The sequence below is a fragment of the Danio aesculapii genome, chromosome 18 (assembly GCF_903798145.1).
Source record: "Danio aesculapii chromosome 18, fDanAes4.1, whole genome shotgun sequence".
NCBI classification, from domain to species: domain Eukaryota; kingdom Metazoa; phylum Chordata; class Actinopteri; order Cypriniformes; family Danionidae; genus Danio; species Danio aesculapii.
In genome coordinates, this window is record NC_079452.1 from 47,806,510 (window position 1) to 47,825,834 (window position 19,325).

Genomic DNA, 19,325 nt, shown 5'->3' on the forward strand with positions numbered 1-19,325 from the left:
CGTGTCACTTATCTGTGAAAACAGCGCCAGAGCTGCCCTGACCGTTAGAGCCAGTTGCAGCCTTTTCTGTTGAGCGTGTGAAAACAAAGACCAATCACAAGCAGGCGGGATAATATTTACATTTGTTTATTTGCTATAAATGCTCATGTTGTTTTGTGCATGTACTTGAGTTTTGTTTAATACATTCAATAAGAGTGTTTTCTTTGAGCAGGTAAAATTAAAGATACAGTACATAAATCTGACTGATTGATGACAAAAATGTAGGCTATTACAAATAATATAAAGACCTAAATATTAAAAATATATAGATAAATGATCAATTTTAATACAAGACTTCTTGTATTGTGACGTAAAACATAAAATTGTGGATGGAAAGCATCGTCAATGCACCGTGATGCACCATATCAAATTGAACGGAAACGATGGCATGATAAGCGTAATAGAACCATACCATGAGACCAGTGTAGGTTCACACCCTTAGGAAACGGTCTCATTCATAAACAAAAGAACTGATACATGGCAGAAACGATTCAATAGTAATAACTGATTATACTGTATTCAGTATTTGCTTTATTTCCTGTGAGATTTTAGTTTTTAAATTCTCAGACAGTAAAATGAAACGTATAGTCACATACTTTAACCAAGTTTAGAGCTTACCACTTCACAGTAAGTAAACATGTAGGCCAGGTTATTAAAAGCAAACATTGTGCAAATGATCTCTATATCACATTATTGTATTAGTTAATTAGACTAAACAACTTCTACCAAGATATTCATGTGAAAAAAATAAATCTGAACATGTGGATATCTTCTTTTAACACTCAAACAAATCATAACAAATTAAGTTTAGGATATGTGTGTGTAGTCAAAAACTCACTCGCTGGTTGCCAAACATAAGTGAGGGCAAATGTGGCTTATTCTAATTAAATCACAACCACTGGGGTCCATATTAAACGACAATTACTATCATTATATGTGCTACTCCCGACACTTTAGCTAAAACGAATACGTCAGTCATCTGAAATGAAATCTCAAAAGCTCTACACTGGGGATTATGCAAATGTGTTGTTTGAAACAATCCCAAAAGCGTGTTTTATCTTTTAAGAGAACACAAAGGACGGCTCCTCCACCCCGTCCCACACCACCTCAGCGTTGAGCAGCAGTGTTAAGGACCTCAAATCATTTTCCCTAAGAGGATTGTGCTCAGCTCTGCGTTCGGCTATAATCATCAGGAATCAGTCCATATTATCTAGCCAATCCTCCCTGAGAGGTTATGGGCTCAGCTCTCGTTCACCTGCACTTGTTGTCTTTCCAATACGCAAAATTCAACTGCCAAACAGAAATGCCTACAGTGCTCGTCTTTCTCCATGAGCAAACAGTAACCCAGGAGAGTACCAAGAGGTTTTCACACCATGGTACAAACAGACTGGCCTGAAACTCCCGCTGTTTACATTTGATAACCTTTCGCTGGCCTTCCACAGGAATCCCTGTACATTTTTGGACAGATGAGAGAAAAAACAAGACATCTAGTCTGTAGCCTACAAATATCACTTTGAATTCATTTGCAAAAGGAAACGTGCACAGCTATTTATTTAAAACTAAAAGCCTCATACTGCAGTATGTCTTAATTGCAGCTGTTAAAGTGACCAGAAGATATGACGACCCTCGTGGGACCGATTGCGATCTTAAAGTGGTTTCAGTAACCTCTGATAATCTCTCAGAGTAATTGTTCTCGGAAAACAACACACTTTTTTGTTTTTTGCAGTTTTCCCAAACTCACACTGTTATCTGGTGGAGCATTTCTGTGCAACATTAAACTCTTCCTGGTTTTAAAGCTTAAGATAAGGAGCCAGTTAACTCTCAAAAGTAAGCAAAACTATGCAAAGCATTTGTAGTGACAAGTTAAATTGTGTTATATGTGACTGTTTGGAGGAATACGCAGTTCAAATGAAGCATGAATGCCACAGACCAAAGACGAACCAAAACAGACACAACACGGAGCCATAATAAAGACAGAATGCTCAAACATAACTTTCAACATTCATTTCTGATGTTGGAATAGGTTGTGCTGTTTTTAGTACTTTAAACAATTTATAAGCTCTTCATGAGTTCTGAACCACTCAATTTTCATTGTTTTCCAAATATTTTCCTTTTTTTCCAGAGAACTGGTCCCCTGACTGACCCTGCTTTCTCTCAAGGTTTGTTCTCCATTTCTGTAAATTGGTGGGGCTTTGGTTTCTTGCCAGTGTCACCTATGGGTTACTTGATTGGGGTCAGTGAAGCTGCTTTTCAGTGGCTCGTCCAATGGAGAGTGACAATAGTACTAAACACAACTTAATCAGTTTTGAACTAACTAGACTTGAACTAGGCTAGTGTTCTACTACTACTCTGCAGCCTGCCAGATATACTGAATATGTCCAACAAATTGAAATATTGGTATGGCTTTGTCTGCTTTTCAGGTTTGCTGGTGTAAAGTGTCTTTGATACACTCGACATTGTATAAAGTGCTAAAGAAATACAGGTAACTTGTAGGTATGGGACGATAATTCTTTTCAAGGTATACCACGGTTTGGAAAAGCCAAAGTTTTCTGCTATACCATTCCTAAGGTATGTGTAAGATTTTTTATTTACGTTTTTTAGGACAACATTATCTTCAGCAGAAAACATATCCAAAGATGCCATTTTAAATTGTAAAGAAGAACTAACGAAGACAGCAGAACTCAATGATTCATTTGAATTATTTAGCCTGACATGTTTCTGCTCCAAAATATTTAAAAATGTTTCTTATAATAAAATATATTGTGTTCAATGGGGGAAAATGTTGCTGTTTTTTACCCAGACATTTAAAAAGAATGTATTTTAGAGCAGTAACCACAATACAGTGAAACCAAGACATTTATATCCAAGGCTATTATATCATCAGAAACTTATACTGTCCCATGCTTAGTGTCTTGACTTGAGGGTGGTCAGTCACAAAAAACTTTTATTGCTTTGTTTTGTATCTTCAGGTTTAGACTGGTTTATTACTGTATGAATGCACAGACTTTCTTTTTTTGATCTGAACCAATGGACTAGATATTTGAACACACAAAAAAATTGCTTTTGCTGCTTGTTTAAACTACTTATTTAAAATTAGTTTAAACAACACAATTCTTTTTTTTTATAATGTATTTATTAAATTTAAGCAATACAGATACAACAACAAACAAGTGAACAGAACATGGGGGGAAAGAGAAAAATAAAAAGTAAATAAATAAATAAATGAATAAAATAAAATAAAAATAAATAAATAAAAAATAAATTAAAAAGGGGGGCATTAATAAAATTTGCGATATTGCATATTCATGCAACACAAACCTTCATAAGATCTGACCTTGTTAACAACACAATTTTTGAGTTTTATTTGGGACAACTTAGTTGTTTTATGTTCATTCTATCTAACCTTTCAATTTGTGTTGGGACAACATGAAGGAACTGTGTGGAACCCAGCAGTTTTTACAGTCAATATGCTGATTTGGCTTTTAGAAGTATTACTTATAATCCTTTTATTGTCCCTTTAAATCAACTGAATGCATTCACAATTAACAGCTTAAATTAAGTACCTTCAATTTCTAAATTAATAATGAGCTCATGCCACACCACAACACGGTCGTATAAGACAAAATGACTTCCTTTAAGTGGCCATGGAATGTAACATTCCCCAACAGGCCCTGTGAGGCCCTGTGTTAAAGTATTCCATAACTAACTTTCGCCTAGAAGCGTCACCAGCCCACAGTGCCCTTCAAGGGCACAAAAAGGCTTTCTGGAAATCTTCCAAGTTTAAACACCACCAGCCAGACGTCTTTCAACATGCACTTACAGCCAATGCATTTCCTGCACCTTCCTGCGGAAAAACAACAAAACGCTGACATTTGGAGTTAATTTCTCTTTTTTGGCCCGATTTCAAAGAGCGCTTTGCGTTAGCCCTCTGTGATGGGGCATTGAGTCAGCCCTGCAGTAAGGGGGCACAGGGGAGCCCAACTAAGTTCCTGGTTTGCTCACACCTGCCACCTCAACTGCTGTTTAATCCCCCACATGCTGGAAGTCATCTGACCACTGGTCTGGTGCTGAACTTCCCTTCAATGGCCCTCACTTCAAAAGCACAAGCTCGTATGTCAGAGCCCAACTAGTAATACAACACCCCTCATTCCCCCTATTCGTGTGCTCAGCTAGCAAAACCGGGCCTGGAAGATGGAACAACATAGTGTGTTGCTGAGGCAGAGGTTTACGAAACATAGGGATTAACTAATTGTGTGGAAATACACTCTCATATAATAACTAGCATCTTTCAAAAATCATAAAAACCTTTTTTAAAAAATAATTAATTAATTAAATAGTACTCAGAAGCGTAAAATAGTACCGTACTGTACTGCAAATAATTTACTAAGGTCATACAAGATGAAGGTGGATTTTTATTTTGCTGTGTATGCTTTTTGACATCTCAAATTTCTCTCGCAAGTGCCATTCGTGCCTGATCTTCTTGTGTAAATCCATCCGAGGGCGCTGTCTACTGACAGACTGATTGACTGACCCACCCTCCTCCTTCGCTAAACCCAACCAATAGTGTTTTTAAAAGCACCGATTGACCAGCAATGCAGCCAAATGCGAAAAGAAATGCAGCCATACATTCCTCTGGCTACAGAATTCGCGATCTCCAGAAATGTAGGGCTACATTTTAAAAATGAGCCTGTGTTGGATACACTAAAGCCTTGTGAAGTGAAATGATGAGCCATATTCAATAATGTTTGATTTGTGGATTAGGTACTGATACTGTACATAACGGCACTTTTGCTTCACAAGTTCAATCCATCACCAGGAGCCATGGGCATTCATTTTGTTAATCTTTGCATAAAAATAGGGGAAAATCTGAAAAAAACTAATAATGATTTCAAAATTTAGAAGAGACATACATTTATATTTTATATATAAAAAATATATTTGAATGTCAAATTCAGTTTCAAATGCAATTTTAATAATAAATTGCTGTATTCATTGAAGAATCTTGAAGAAAATGTTCAAAAAGCTTCAAAAGAAAGAAAATATTTATCAATTTTTGTTTTCAATGTTTTCAAATTCCTTGATTGATAAATTAATAATTAGATTACAATAGGTTGAGCACTCAATCTGCTTCAACTAAATAATAATCAGCTTACTGATAATTCAATTCAAGTTTATTTGTATAGAGCTTTTCACAATAATAATTGGAATAACTAATGTTTTTAACAGCATCATAAGCCCCGGTTAGATTACATGATTTTTATTGTCGATTACAAAAGTCACTATGTCAGATTATGCGATTTTTTTCCTTGATAAAATCTTGACTTGTTGTGAGTAACAAATGTGCCAGACTACACGTTCCTTCACGATCAGTCATTCCATGACGTCTATGACGAGTGTTATTTTCCAAAGCAGTCACAAACAATAACGTGTTGCTATAACAATATTTCTTATCTCAATTAAATTTTTTTTTAAATCTTATTTCAATCTCAATAAACACTGATGATGGCTGACAACTAATAACTACATTATTTAAAGGCATTTGTTATGACACTGATAGGATCAAAGAACGAGAAAAAAATTAAACATGCTAGACTGCGACGGTGTCGTGAGGCATCGCAGGTATGTTATCGGTTGTCATGAACTATGCAACATTAGATGAGAGGAAACGATTGAATCTTGTGTCATGACGCTTATTTGTCGTTTATGAATCTCTACGACACTCTACGTCAAGAAAATCATGCCAAAATCGTATGATCTGACCGGGGCTTTAAACAAACTGACCTATTTCTAGAAATACAAAACAAATCTTACTAACTCAATCTTTTGAATTGTTTGAACTTTTTTTTAGCTAGAGATGCACAATATACATTTATTGTGCATCTCTAGCAAAAAAAGTATATTAATTTTAAATTCTTATTTAGGTTTGAATATGAGAATTGAGACAAAAACAAAGCTAAATCATCAGCCAAGAAAAAAACCCACTACATCAGCAGATGTCAACGTAAGCACAACTGCACTCCACGTGTTCCACGGTCAGCGGGTGGTCACTGCACGCAAGCCTATTTTAAATTAACATTTAATTAAGCAAACACCTCATCTGGCAGCTCACTGAAGCCTTAAGACCGTCCGACTGGAGAAGCGAACATGTAGGCACGAACTAGCACAGTGACACAGATTCAGGGGCAGCGGGAGTGACTCAGAGCTCTGGATGAACAAGCATGAACGCTCCCACACGGAGCATGAAGCACAACTCAGCAGAGCCACAACCAGGTATGGAGAGACGTAAAGAAATATAAAGGGAGAAAGAGAAGCATTGGTCACCGCGCCGTACATCTGAGTCATAGACTTGCTCAGTCTGGGGGCGCTGGAGAAAGTGTTATGAGTAGGACGCAGAATGGAAAGAGGCGGATAAGTTTGAAATTAAATTCTGTCTGAGACTTCAATTCAACCCATTCGCTTTGTTTTCTGATGCAGCGAAAACTCAAGAAAGTAGGCGCGCACAGTCACGATAAGAATGAGCAACACTGAATACCACAGACTTAAGTAGGCTAAGGTGGGTTGTCAAAGAGAAAATACTAAAAGTCCAAGCATTTTTAGAATTTAGTATAGAAGTTTCATCTATGACAGTCGTTTTTTTTTCATAGCCAATAGCCACACTGTAAAAACATTCTTGCTGTCTCAAATATTTTAGAAACTTTTCAGTCTTCTCAACTTACATCAATCAAACTGACTTAAAATATTAACTTTGTGATTTAGTCAAAACCTGATTAACTTACATTTTTATAGTGTAAGTTTCTATCCATCTATTTTATTTTTATGCTTATTAAAAAAGGCTTAATGAAAATGCCAAGATGCGCATACATTTTGAAAAAAAAAAAAAAAAACGTACAAAAAATAAATAACTAGAGTTGGATAAACTTTTTATCCGATAAGAAAAAATGTGCATAAACTACAATGGAAACACATTTTTAAAAATGAATTCCAGCATGATTATCGAAAAAAAATCATGTGATTTTGTTTTAACAGATCATGTAAAAAAGATGCCATTAATGGACAAACCAGCGGACTGACCACTAGGGTTGGGTATCGTTTGGGGTTATTTTAATACTACGGTACTAAATTGATACTTTTAAAATGGTACCAGTGCCAAAACAGTGCCTGAACCAATACATTTGAGCCACAAAATTATAGTGGATGACTGTAGAAAAAAAATATCTAAATTATTTTAATCATTTTAATTAAACAATACAATTAAAGTTTAAACTGTACTATACTATATACTACACTAACTACCATACTAATGTTTAAATCATACTATACCATACATCAATTCATATTTTATATATTTAAATTGCATTATATATTTCTTTTGATCATTTGTTTGTTAGAATAAATGCAAGATTTGCATTATGCAATTAACATTACATTAGCTTACTACTAACCTGTGGAAAGGCTGTCATTTTTTTTCTAGGGTTGGGGGCTTGAGTCGTAGCCTTTACATGGAAACCAATACTCTTGATTTTAATATGATTAAGACAATTCTCTGGTTAAGTGTCTACTATGTAAACAGCGATTTTTCATTGCCTTTATCCAACTAGTCATAATGGATCTAAACAGAAATTGAATTATTTAGGATATGGAGAGTAGGCCTATACATATTTAGTCGCATTACTGAAGTGCAGCAAAGTCATGTAAACACCTTAATTGAACTATCACCGTCACTTTCATCGCTTTTGATACAGGATATTCCATAAACAGCTGTGTGACACTACTCTCTGCACTTACTGAGTCAGTAAATGACCACAGACACCTGCATGCAAAATGAGTACGTTTTTTTCTTTTCCTTTCAGCATGCAGTCTCAAATTCCATTAAAACAACACTTTTCCAGCCGTCCTTATTTCATACACATCCAATACAGTTTGTTACGGGGGCATGAATAAAACGTTCCCAAATGAAAGAAAAGCTACCAAACTGCAGTTAAAGATGAAGAAATACAAAGGAACCATCCGAAATTGCCAAAATTCATATGCTGATTAGGTTCGGTGCATACCGGTTACAAAGGTAACAGTGCAATATTGGCACCAGGTTTCGATACCCCACCCTGCTGACCACATTGCACAACATCTGAAATTTTGTTTTTGGCCTAAAGTTGAGGTCACGCTGCACTTTTCACCCCATAGACTTCCATTCAAATCCATGTAAATGTGGCAGACCAGAAATGCAAGCTTGCGGGACAAGTTTCAGATGTCGCTGCGTTGCAAAGTTCAAGCTCGGTGAACTCTGACCTACGAAATCGTATCACATGATTGCGGGAGACCAATAGAAGATCAACACATGACCTCTCTGTACAGAAATTTAAAATATGGAGCAATCGCTCACTTTTTAAAGATTTAATCGTTTAATCCCTCTCCTTTTTCGCAGCACTGTACAACTGAATTTTGCATGCTTAAACTCTAGTGTGGCCACGACTTAAGTACGTCATCAAAGTGGTTTGATATTATTACCTCACAGAACTGTCTTTAGTGGCTGTGCTCCAAAGGAGAGGTCTAGTGCGTCCAAACGCCGCCACACATTTATTTCATTTCGACTTCATCTTCTGAAGTGCGAGTAATTTATTAGAAATAAAAAAGTCCACATTGGCGTCCACCACTGCAAAGTCCATTTTTCTTTTTGATATTTGGTGCCAGTTTTTCAGGAAGCGACGATTTTGTTCTGTTTGACGCATTATTAGCAAATGTTTTTAATGTTTTTAAATCTAACTCACTTCTTTGGATGGAAACATGGCTAATGAATAAAGTCGCAACTGTAGACTAATAACTGTGATTCCTGTAAAACCCAACAGTCAACTTTATCAAATGAAATGAGTGTTGTTAACTCAAAATTTACTGGAAGTTAATTCTACTCATTTGAAAAGAGTTTTGAACTCAGTGTTAAAGGTAATGAGTTAATTAAATACCTCATTCCTTCAACTTAAATGGAGTAAGTTCACAGTACTCATATAGACTAGTTTTTCAATTCAAAAGGTAGCACTCGGTTTCCTCAAACTGTTTGAGTTGCCTTAACTTGTTGGGTTTTACAGTACTCAGTTGGTTTGAGTTCTCTTCATTTATTGGGTTTTACTGTGCTCAAATTGCTTCGTTTACTCAAATGGATTAAGTTCACAGTACTCATTAGGATTAGTTTTTTTTTTTACTTAAATGGTTTGTTGCAATCGGTTTCCTCAAATGGTTTGAGTTACCTTAACTTTTTGGGTTTTACAGTGCAGAGGTCTGTTAAGGTATGGGGCTAAATAGGTGTTACTGATTAATTTATATTTCAATCTCAATTTTTAACCATGTCTCTGGAGTATGAAGTGCAGGCTTTTTTTTGTATCAACGTCCGATAAAAGCAAACACACTGACTTGCACTCCGCCGCCAGGCTGTCCAGAGGCCATCCGTGTGAACAGCTAAAGCCCAATAAAACAGTTCACAAACTCACTACTCTTCAAATCAACAAAACCAAGTCTGTTTCCCTCGACCATGTATTTTTACATGTTCTATTTTCAAGCCTCATGTTTCTCCTCTCGCCTGCCCTCTCTTTCTCAATGAACCATGGAGACTTGTTTGCCATTTACTTGGATGAAGTGTGCATGGAAAGTTTACTGTGGTGAAACTTGAAAGGAGGCTATATTACATTTTATTAGCCTCACCAGATTTTTTTTAAATGAACAGGATGAAAAAGACCAAAGTAGACTTCCCAATGGAGCATGGCCATTCATTTAAGATGGAATATTTTATTATCTTTTCATTCAGTACATACAGTAAAAGTGCACTAACCATGAAGACAGACCTGTGGAGATAGATTCTCTACAAAACTATAAGCTTATTGTTAATTTGACAATACCTGTTAAGCTCTATAGGGAAAAACACAATCCCGCAAAAAACGTATAATTACAAAACATTCTTAATAACGTTGTAGTTGGTGTCAAGTACAATCCTAAACTTAGTTTCTATTCTTTAACCTAAGTTTAACCAACAGTTAATCTTTCACCAACCATGTCAAGACAGATAACATTACATCAGGTAACTCAAACTGGTCAATTGGACACCAAAATGGGAAGAACTATGAAACTGTTTTTTTTTTGGTTCTAATTGAGGTCAGTGTGTCAGTGGAGTGTCTTTGCAACACTTTATGAGAAAGAGACACACAGGACAATGCAATGATGGAGTCCAAGAGTGAGAGCTTACCCCCCACACAATCCTCTCTCTATAGGGCTGGTGGACCTGGTCTCTGCAGGGTGCTGAGAAACAGACCCCCCTGACATTCACAGTGGCCTGGTTGTGGGACTGGCCACTGCGGTCAATGGCCTTCAATTGCATCCTAACTCCTTTTGAATGTAAATGCGAGTTTAAACCCAAAAATGGCGGACCTTCATTATACTACAATGCAGGCCCCCACACAATTGCAATTAGGGATTTGACGACTGAAGGTGGAAAAACATTAAAAACGGAAACAAAGGATGTTTAAAAACTGTGGAAAGACGTGAAAATTGACAGCAGGAATAACAAGTTGTCATCGCAAACTCCTTAATATCATTATGACATGCTTGTTCATTTCACTTACAAATTATCAACCGCCATCCTGAAGTGAAAGACACAAAGAACCTACACTGTAAAACCCAAAATGTTAACTCAAACCGTTTGAGGAAACCGATTGCAACAAAGCATGAGAGTTAAAAAACTAATCTATACAAGTACTGTGAACTTACTCTTGAAGTTGAAGTAATGAGGTATTTAATTAACGCATTACCTTCAACCCGAGTTCAAAACTCTTTTCAAATGATTAGAATTAACTTTCAGTCAATTTTGAGTTAACTACACTCATTTTATTTGATAAAGCTGACTGATGAGTTTTACAGTGTACATAAAGCAAGATACACAAAACCACACACAAATAAGCTTAAGCCAAAGCCGCATATTAAAATCACCCATTGGAATCTCTTATTCTGTAGGTCTTTTTTCTAAAAACCCAAATCACAATGTCTAAATCCAATTGTAATCTATTAAATATTTGTTCTTTCTTCTGATTGCAAACAATTGCAATTTTTGTTTGGAGTTTGAAAATGCCAATATAATCAGGTAATCAAACAACCTTCGCAAACCAAACCCTGAGGGTTAGATATTTCGTTTTAAATATTTAAATATTTTTAAATATTTTAGTCCAAAATGAGCTGATAAGGCAAAGGACAGGGATTTATTTCATTTTCAGGATTGCCTTCTTGACTGTAGGTTTTCTATCGGATCATCTCTTATTGTGTGCTGTGACCGTGACAGAGGCTGAATTCTGTTAGCCAAAACGCTCTGACACTGCAGTCTCTCAGCCAACCAAACATTCGCTCATTTTGAAGACAAAAACAGATCAGGCATGAAGTAGTAAACGTATTTACTCTTCATCTCATTCTCTAATGTTACTAATATTTAAGTAGTGCCGTTTTGTGGAATACAAAATGAGATGGTAGCCTCAGTCTGTGTGGATTTTCAGTGTATCTTTCTCAAACACTGAATGCATGGTGATGGAGACTGTCATTCTACTTGACACCAGTGATGACAGAAGGGCATTTTTGACAAAACTTGATTCAAATAATAGTTCTGCCAATATGAAAAACTGCTGCTAATTCACTCACCCTCAAGCCATCCAAGATGTTAATGAATGATTGGGTGATTCATTAAAAACATCAACCACTACTGGCACTTTTAAGTCTTGAAAAACATACACAAGCTAAAACACAACTTTGACGTATTATGAGGTGAAACGATTTGTATTTGCAAAAAAAATCTAAACATTAATTACAACATCAAGTCTATTAACGACAGTGTGTAATGCATGAGCTTCATGTCACAATGACATCTGAATGGGAGCAACCTCACATGCGAGCTGACACAATTCATTTAAACTTTTCTTTTCATGGATAACAAGAAGCTCTCATTCCAGACTATCAGGAACACATTCAGGACCATTTACCAAGGCTGTTGCTTAAAATGTATAATGTTGTAAATAACACTTCCTTCCACATACCAATTGTTTCGCTACATAAGACCTCAATGTGCCATCAGGAGGAAGCACAGATATCAATTTTGATTTAGCTTGTATAAGACAAAGTGCTGTTAGGTGCCATGCCATCTTGCATTTAATAAATCAGCAAGGACAACAGTTTCAACTAAAATCTTCTTTATGTGTAGCAGAAGAAAAGAAAGTCACATACATACATACACACACACACACACACACACATATATATATACATATACATATATACATACATAGTACATACACATATATACATATACATACATACATAAAACCCAACCGTTGTCAAATGAAATGAGTGTAGTTAACTCAAAATTGACTTAAAGTTAATTCTACTAATTTAAAAAGAGTTTTGAACTCAGTGTTGAAGATAATGAGTTACTCAATGGAGTAAGTTCACAGTACTCCTTGGGATTAGTTTTTGAACTTAAATGGTTTGTTGCAATCGAAATGTTTGAGTTACCTTAACTTTAGGGTAGTAAAATAAAGTAAAATAAAAAGGAGATTAAATTATTCAAATGAGGTTTGTTTTATTAAAATGTAATTCCTTAAAATGATTCTTATATCGGAGTCAAATAAGCGAAATTATAACATTATAAATCAACAACATGAACAAATAATTTTACACATTAATTAAAAATCATTTATTTAAAACAGTCGCATATTTTCTATAAGGCCTCCTGCAGCTTGACATTAATTTACACTATTTTTTTTTTTACATCAAACATGTAAATTAATACTGTATAAATTTTTAACCTTAGTTGGTTTAAAAGAATGACCCTCCTGAGGACACTGAGAAACGTAAAACAAGCACATGGTCAGTACAGTCACCTCTGCTTCACTGCGTGATGCTCGACGGAGACTCAGCGGATTCAGCTAATCTTAACATGACCGAATAACGTTTAACCTTTTCTGAGCTCAATACGACATCAGACATACGCATTATTTTGGCAAATGCTTTATATAAGCCAATTCTCACGTAGCCTCTAAATACCAACGTGATCCAGCTCATGAATAATTCATAAAGCACACTAGACTCACAACACATCCGATGTCACGACAATTAACTGATGGGCCTAGAGACACCAAATCCGAGAAAAATGTCTCAAGTTTGGAAAATTTAATATTTAATATTGTAGTAAGGTATTATTGACTGATAAATTTGGTCGTGTGTTACTAGGCCCTGTACCTGAACATGTGAAGCAGGTAAACTCACGCTTGACGTAACACGAGTCCACAAACACTACGAGCCGACGGATGCGCTTTTCATAACACAAGTCTACAGGAAAACTCGATGTAAAGTGAAATAATTGTATTATTAGCATAAAACGAGCATGATTTACCTTCTCCACGGGCACACCACAGGCAGATGGTGGAAAGAAACAGCGCAGGACCCCAAAATAAGGTCCAAACATCCCTCGCTGTTCCAGATCTCATTCCTAACAATCGGTTATTCCCAAAAAAATAAAGATAAAAAACTGAAATTGCAGAAAAACGCGACGCTTCTTTTAGTAAGCAAGCAAAAAAGTCCTGAAAAATCCGCTTTGGATGAGCAGTTAGTTCCTTTAACGTTACCCGTAAAGATAACGGGAGGCGAGGATGGAGTAGATAAAATATCTCTGGTAATAATGACAGAATTCTCCTTTAGTGGACACATCCAGATCAATTAAAACATGCTGTTATTTTTGCCAGAAGTGAAATGATGCAATCGGGTCGGAGCCACGAATTTTATTCGACCGATAATCTGCATCTTCAGCCTCCATTTCTTGAAAGCCCGAGAGGGACGCGCAGGCAGGCAGCACGGCCAGCCAAACGAGCGGCTTCTCCTCCAACAAAAACACCTTCAGTGCGCGAGCCTGTGCCCGTCTGATGAATCACGCTGTACTGATGGACGGAGGAATTTTGAGGTCACGTCCGAAGAGCCAGGCCACTCGGATAGCGTGTTAATGTATGAATGAAAGCCTCCCGACAGGGCTCGATCCAAAATATCCGCCAGGACAAAAATGGTTTCAGCAACTGCTCGCCCTCCCCTGCCGTCTTCACGCGCTCTCACGGTCGGTCTGTTTGGCGGTGGGGGAAAAAATCATTTTGTCGAGGTGCAAAAGTGAGCAGCTCCCGCAGCGTGGGTTTTGGTTTTCCGCACTGCAAAAACTGCTTGATATAAATGGATTGTGAGGCTGGTGTTTGATTGTGGAGCGCCGTTCGGACTCCTCCGCGACTCTGCTGTCGGTCTCCGCTGTGTAGAATCACCGCTGTAAACAAGACTCGGCTCCTCTCGCTGAGAAACACGCCAGGCTGGGGCGAATCACAAAACATGGACTGGAAAACCGGAGCGGACAGTACAGCTACTCCAGAAGATCACTTTTGATCTCTCAAACATCAAGCTGACAGGATTTTTTTGTCTGTTGTTTTTAAAAAATATATATAAATATTCGTAACAACAATTATTTTTTTCAGCCATAAATATATTTTACGCATAGCCTAGCCTACATGTATCATAATGCCAGTAGGGCTGGTTATGATTTTTTTAATAATTACAATGTAGATTAACTAAATATTAAATAGGCTATTTAAATAAAAGCACTAAACCAACTTAGACTTGTCAGGGCATTTATATCTTTGCTCTCTTAGATAGACAATTGATAGACAGACAGACAGACAGACAGACAGACAATTGATAGTCAGACAGACAGACAGAAGATAGATAGATAGATAGATAGATAGATAGATAGATAGATAGATAGATAGATAGATAGATAGATAGATAGATAGATAGATAGATAGATGTTGAATGAATGATAGATGGACTGATAGATGGATAGACAGACAGAGACAGACAGACAATTGATAGACAGACAGAAAGACGATACATGGATAAATGGATGGATAGACGGACGGACGAACGGACAGATAGATAGATAGACATATTATATGTACAGCTTTCAATTACAATGTAATTATACTGGTACCACTGATATACTGTACAGTTACAATGTAATTACACAGTTTCAGAATTTATGAAATTTGCCATATTAATTTACATTTTTTCATGAAGCTGCTTTGAAAAAGACTACATACATAAATGTGATTTGAATATGTTTATATTTTATGTATTTATTTTTACTTCTTTTTCTTGTGTTGCTCCATAATACTGGAGTGCACAGTATGTGCCTATTATCATTTCATTTTATTATAAATAATTATATTATTAGGTTTTTACAAAAAAAATAACAAATACATACTGTAAACATGATTTTTTTTTACTTTACTTGAAATAAGTGATGTTGCTTTTAAAACAATTAATTGACTTTACTTAAATAGTAAATAAACCCATTGGTTTAAACATGTTGGGCAAATAAACCATGTGCATGACTTTAAAAGTTAAGTCTACTTAACAGTACCAAATTACAATGGGTTTACTCGCTTTTTAAAGTAAAGTCAACTTGTCGCTTTAAAGGCAACGGGTTTACTCACTTTTTTAGAGTAAAATAATCATTTTACAGTGCATGAGCGTACATTATTAAATAAAAACACATACAAGAAAGTATAGCCTTTGAAAAATTTAAGAAGAGACATGCATAAATAAAGCATTAAGATACATTGAGAGACAAACATCATTTAAGTAAAGCTAACTTAAAAGGATAAGTTAACCTAAAAATTGTAATTCTGCCATCCTTTGCTCACCCTCGACTTGTTCCCAACCTGTTTGAGTTTCTTTCTTCTGTTGAACACAAAAATAAGATGTTTTGTTGGAAAAATGAATAAGAACAAAAAATCATTGAAGTTTAGAACTTTTAGAGTGTGGGGACATGTTCATTTTTAGGTGAACTATCTCTTTAATGTGTGTTTGTACCATGACACACATGAATCATAGTGAGGTCATTAATTATAGCAACTTTCAGTAAGCTCACTCCTATTCAAATTCAACACTGGAGGGTAAAATGCATGTCGTATCTGGAACATGGAGCTGTTTGAGGGATTTCATTTATGTGTGGTTTTAAAACTAACGCATGCTTTTTTATAACCTTCATATTTAAAGACTTCACAGTGATAACGATTTATAATCAATTCGTCATATTTAAAATATCACCCAGTTCCACATTTTAGAAGTGCACATATTTTGCCAATGACATATAGAATCTTGTCAGCTAAAAGTAAAACCTGATGTAGAATTTCATTCATAGAAACGGAGCGGCTTTACAATAACAATCTAATCATTCGTTCATGATTCGGTGTCATTTCTGCTTAACATTCATTTTCAAGATCCTTACTTTTTCATCAAAATGGGATTGTGTGCAATATGAAGAGACATTTAGAGATGTTAATAAATTGTAAATCATACATTTTAACTTAGCGCTGAGCTGCCTAAAATTTAAATGGTCTGAGTAAACTTTACATTTTCAAATCAGTATTAATCTGTGTTAAGGATCTACAAACACAAAACATGAAATGTGGATAGTTTCCAGTTTCTTACTGAAACAGTTTTCTAAATCATTATATCACACATGAAAAAAGTCCTATTTATAGTAAATACTTTAGTGTTTACTTTACTGTACTTTAATTAATCTGTGGTGGTAATCCTATAGTTGCCATGGTGATACAACTAGTAACAACAAATTACCCAATGCTGTATTAAAGAGATAGTTCACCCATAAATCATTTACTTACCCTCAAGTGTTTTTTCTTTTTATGTTAACCAACACAATCTCACAGCAATTCGTAACTTTTTGATTTAGTGGCTAATTCGTATGAATTTGTACGATCTAATTCGTACAATTTAGTACGATTTGTTCATCCCCCAATGACGGTTGGGTTTAGGGGTGGGGTTATGTGTCACGCCTCCTTTTTAAAATCGTACAATTTCGTACGACTGAACTCGAACCGAATTAGCCACTAAACTGACAAAACGTAAAATACTTACGTTTCCTCGTGAGATCAGGCTGGTTAAACACAAAATATATTTTGAATACAGTTGAATAGTGTCAGGGGCAGCACGGTGGTGCAGTGGGTAGCACAGTTGCCTCACAGCAAAAAGCTCACTGGTTCGAGCCTCGGCTGGGTCAGTTGGCATTTATGTGTGAAGTTTGCATGTTCTCCACGTGTTCGCATAGTTATCCTTCGGGTGCTCCGGTTTACCCCAAAAGTCCAAAAAGATGCGCTATAGGTGAATTGAATAAACTAAATTGTCCGTAGTGTATGTATGTGAATGAGAGTGATTGGGTGTTTCCCAGTGATGGGTTGCAGCTGGAAGGGCATCACCGTAAAACATATGCTGGATAAGTTGGTGGTTCATTCCGCTGTAGCGACCCCAGATTAATAAAGGAACTAAGCCAAAAAGAAAATTAATGAATGAATATTGTCATCAATATGAAAAACAAATGCTATAAAAATTACTGATAAATTCAACATTTTTCTAAATATCTCCTTTGTGTTCAACAGAGGGAAGAACGTTTTGAGTTTTTTTCTTCTGTTGCAAACTGGGGTGACACTTTACAATAGTAGTATGTGAATAACGATGTATTAATATGTAAACTTTACTTTATTATGAATTAATGATGAGTTAATGCATGCGCTAATCATGAACTAACGTTAACTACAACATGAGTCACATGAGTCCATATGTGAATAACTGCTACCTTGTTAGAACATGCTTGTTTGTTAATTAATATATTAATTGCCAAATTAGTTAACCAACAAGAACTCAAGTGCTGTTAATGTATTATTATGTCTTGACTTTACTTGGAGGGGCACATCATTAACTCATCCTTAACTACTGTTGTACTGTTGATGTTGACAGAACACTTTCTATTGTTATTCAATGTAAACGCACTAGATGGAAATGCATAAGGAGCTCATGAGTAGTTCATAATGGGTTAATGATGATGTGCCCCTCAAAGTAAAGTCATGATAATTATACATTAACATGTCATGAGTTTTTATGGTTAAATTAAGCTTAAACTAATTTGGCAATTAATATATTAATTAACAAACAAGCAGGTTCTAACAAGGTAGCAGTTATTTACATATGAACTCATGTGGCTCATGTTGTAGTTAACGTTAGTTCATGATTAGTGCCTGCATTAACTCATCATTAGTTCATAATAAAGTAATGTTTAGTATACATATTAAATAAAGTGTTACCCAAACTCGTTTGGAACATGTGGATAGTGAGGAAATTGGGGCATTTTTTATTTTAGGGTCTATCCCTTTACATTTTCTACAACTATAGGGAATGTTATACTACAATTCACCACAGTTCACGGTAGTAAAGACTATAGTTTACTACAGCATTTATTACAATTTTATCAGTTAGTTAAAGTGTGCCTTGGGCATTCATAAACAAAGTTGTAGTGTTCAAAAACACTATAGTACAAATATGGTAATTTCTTATGTGAGTTGTTGGTTTCTAAATTCTTAAATAGACTTGAAAGCAATGAGGCAGGCGACTGAATTCTTTCCAGCTTTGGAAATCGCCTTGACCTTGTATCTTTTAATACGCAACTTTGCGTTTGGCGCCTCCATATGTCAAAACGCAGCATTTATCATGTCTCATGTCTCATTGAGCAATGACTAGATCTCTTGCATGTTCACAGATGGTTTCAATTCCAGATCATTTGTACAACAAATCTTCAACACTATCAAGAAAAAAAATTTTCTTTTCTTTCTACAAATTCAGCGTTAAGACATTTGACACTTCCTTTGAATTTCTAGGAGGTGTTGAAACATCAAAAGTTGTTTAAAAAACGTACTGTGGGTGAACACATGCAAATTGACATGTTAGATCACACAAGATTATGCAAAGCGACTCTACTACATTCCTGTCAAATATTTTATTTTATTTTTTCAAAAACAAAATACGCCTTTAAGGGATAGTTCACCCAAAAATGTAAATTCAATCATCATTTACTGACAATATACTTAATTCATTCGTTCATTTTCTTTTCGGCTTAGTTTATTAATCAGGGGTCGCCACAGCGCAATGAACCGCCAACTTATCCAGCATGTGTTTTACGCAGCGAATGTCCTTCCAGCCACAACCCAGCACTGGGAAACACCCACACACTCTTGCATTTACACCCACACATACACTATGGCCAATTTCGTTTATTCAGTTCACCTATAGCATATGTCTTTGGATTGTGGGGGAAACCGAAACACCCAGAGGAAACCTACACCAACACGGGGAGAACATACAAACTTCACACAGAAATGCCAACT

The 19,325-nt window shown here is 35.9% G+C and overlaps 1 protein-coding gene across 2 annotated transcripts in view; it reads right to left on the reverse strand.

Annotated features, from left to right (window-relative positions):
* The window catches only part of igf1ra (insulin-like growth factor 1a receptor), a 172,596-nt gene extending 158,208 nt beyond the window's left edge, over nt 1-14,388 (reverse strand). For both annotated transcript variants that reach the window (XM_056477890.1, XM_056477889.1), the window contains exon 1: nt 13,451-14,388. In XM_056477890.1, coding sequence (XP_056333865.1) covers nt 13,451-13,544 — 94 coding nt within the window. In that variant the 5' untranslated portion in view covers nt 13,545-14,388. The remainder of the gene's footprint in view (nt 1-13,450) is intronic.
* Between the last annotated feature and the right edge of the window lie 4,937 nt (nt 14,389-19,325).